At 63.1% G+C, this 2005-nt stretch overlaps 1 protein-coding gene across 1 annotated transcript in view; it reads left to right on the forward strand.

The window, feature by feature from the left end:
• The window catches only part of LOC104411122 (cleavage stimulation factor subunit 2-like), a gene marked incomplete at its 5' end in the record, with an annotated part of 5388 nt that overhangs the window by 1381 nt on the left and 2002 nt on the right, over positions 1-2005 (forward strand). Inside the window, 3 exon segments of the mRNA XM_010021468.1 lie at positions 97-159; positions 1301-1360; positions 1940-1986. Of these exon segments, the coding sequence (XP_010019770.1) occupies positions 97-159; positions 1301-1360; positions 1940-1986 (170 nt within the window).

The raw sequence follows: 2005 nt of genomic DNA on the forward strand, positions 1-2005 counted from the left end.
CCCGGGAGTGGGGGAGGTATTTGGGGGCAAAGGAGTCTGTTAGTAGTGCAGGGATGGCTGAGGAGGGATCTGATCCCTGCCTGTTCCCCCTCTCAGGTGGGATGCAGCCGCAGGTTGGGATGCCGGGCGGAGGACCAGTCCCCTTGGAGCGTGGACAAGGTAAACACACGTGGGTCATTGCTGTGTGCCATGTGAGCCTCCAGCGGGGCCCAGGCCATGGGTGCTGAGCAGAGGTGCACCAGGAGCCCCTGCCAGCTCCCTGCAGCCTTCCCATCCCTGTGCCTGGGTCTGGTGGCTTAGGTGTAAGGCTGTGGCAGCAGCTCTCCTGCTCCCGCACACGCACCAGTTTGCTCCCAGTTTGTTCTGTGCCGTGGTGTGCTCTGGAAGCCAGGAGAGCTGCCAGTCCCCGCAGAGCCCACCGAGCGGGACATGCCTGTGTTTTCCACCTCTCTGTGAGCCCGTGTCTGTCCCTGTGCTTGTGCAGGCAGGCAGAGCTTGCCCTTCTCTGGTCCCTGTCCTGCTCCTCCGGTGCTTGGGTGCTGGGAAGCAGCTTGCGCTGCGGCCGCCTCGCCGTGCCCGGCAGAGGGAGCTGGGCCCTCGCTTTTGCATGCACAGTGAGGGCGAGGCTTGGCAGGGAACTTCCCAGGGAATGTTGCTTGCCTTTCCCTCCGCAGGCACGGTCTGCACCGCAGGCACGGTCTGCACGGCCCAGCCCCGCAGCCGGATTCCTTACGGTGCCCCCGCCGGGTTCCCGTTCTCCCAGTAATGAGGCACGCAGGCACTTGTTGCCTCAACTTGTGTCATAAGCCTTGTTTCAGGAGCGTGGCAAAGCTGTGCTGAGCCCCTCTGGTCTTAGGGGCAGCGGTCTCTTGTTTGCTTTGGGGTGGGCACCATCTTCCTGAGAGCAACCAGGTAGTTCTGGGCACCCGGAAAGTTTGGACCAGGCAGAAAGCTGGCACTGGGGAGTGCTGTGGGGAGCTGTGAGCAGGGGCAGGAGCTGGCTGTGCACCGTGGGGCACAGCATGGCCCTGCAGCATGCCCGTTGTCTCAGCAGGATGTCCTCTTGCCTTGCATGTCACACGGTGAGTGAGGGAAGGGTCTGTCACGCCTCTAGTGACAGAGTTAGTGGAAGAGGTTGATCAAGCCAGATGTGCAGCATGCAGCATCCCCACAGGTGTTGCTAGGGGACTTGAGGGAGTGGAGGCGACCTGCAGGCAGCACCGTCCCCAGAGCTGAGTGCATGTGTGCATACACTATTCACGTGTCTGCTCTTCTCCCTCTTTTCCTGCTGCTTGCCCAGGGAACCTGCAGCTCTCGCCCGTGGGACCTGCCAGGCCTGCGTCTATCGAACGCGTTCAAGGTATCCCGGCACCCGCCTGCTCCCTCCTGCCACGGAGCTCGTGTGGAGTGTGCAGGGAGCAGCACTCACCCCACTGTGCTCGGGGGGCTGCCAGGACACTCTGTGTGCCCTGGTTGAGAGGAGGAGGCAGGATGTCCTCAGGGGCTGGAGGAGAGAACGGGCTAGCGCCACGCACCAGTGGAAACGGAGAGCCTGCTTGAGAGGGACCTTAGTTAGGACCCAGCCCCCTTTGACACCTCGCTGCCAGGTCTTGCTTTGCTCCTGGCCCCACATCAGCAGGGTGTTGATGCCCGTGCTTGTAGGACTTACCGTGGGGGCGCCCACACTTGGTTTGGCCACCTGATGCTGTAAGGACCCTGAGGCAGAGCCAGAGAGGGATGAAACCAGCAGCCAGAGAAGGGGTTTTGGTGCGCTGTGGCCGTGCGTGAGGGGCTGCCACCCTGGCAGTCAGCACGGCTCACCCACCCGCACCAGGGGAGCAGTGTGGGGCTGCCCCACACCCCGAGAGCGCTGGGGGACAGTGTCAGCACAGCACTGGTCATGCAGATCCTCACGAGCTCTTGTGTGTCTCCCTGGCAGTGCCCATGCCAGACCCGAGGGCCCCTATGCAGCGTGGACCTCTACCTGCTAGTGGCCCGCCGCCCC

The sequence above is a fragment of the Nestor notabilis genome, unplaced genomic scaffold, assembly GCF_000696875.1.
Source record: "Nestor notabilis isolate BGI_N333 unplaced genomic scaffold, ASM69687v1 scaffold16919, whole genome shotgun sequence".
Taxonomy (NCBI): Eukaryota; Metazoa; Chordata; class Aves; order Psittaciformes; family Psittacidae; genus Nestor; species Nestor notabilis.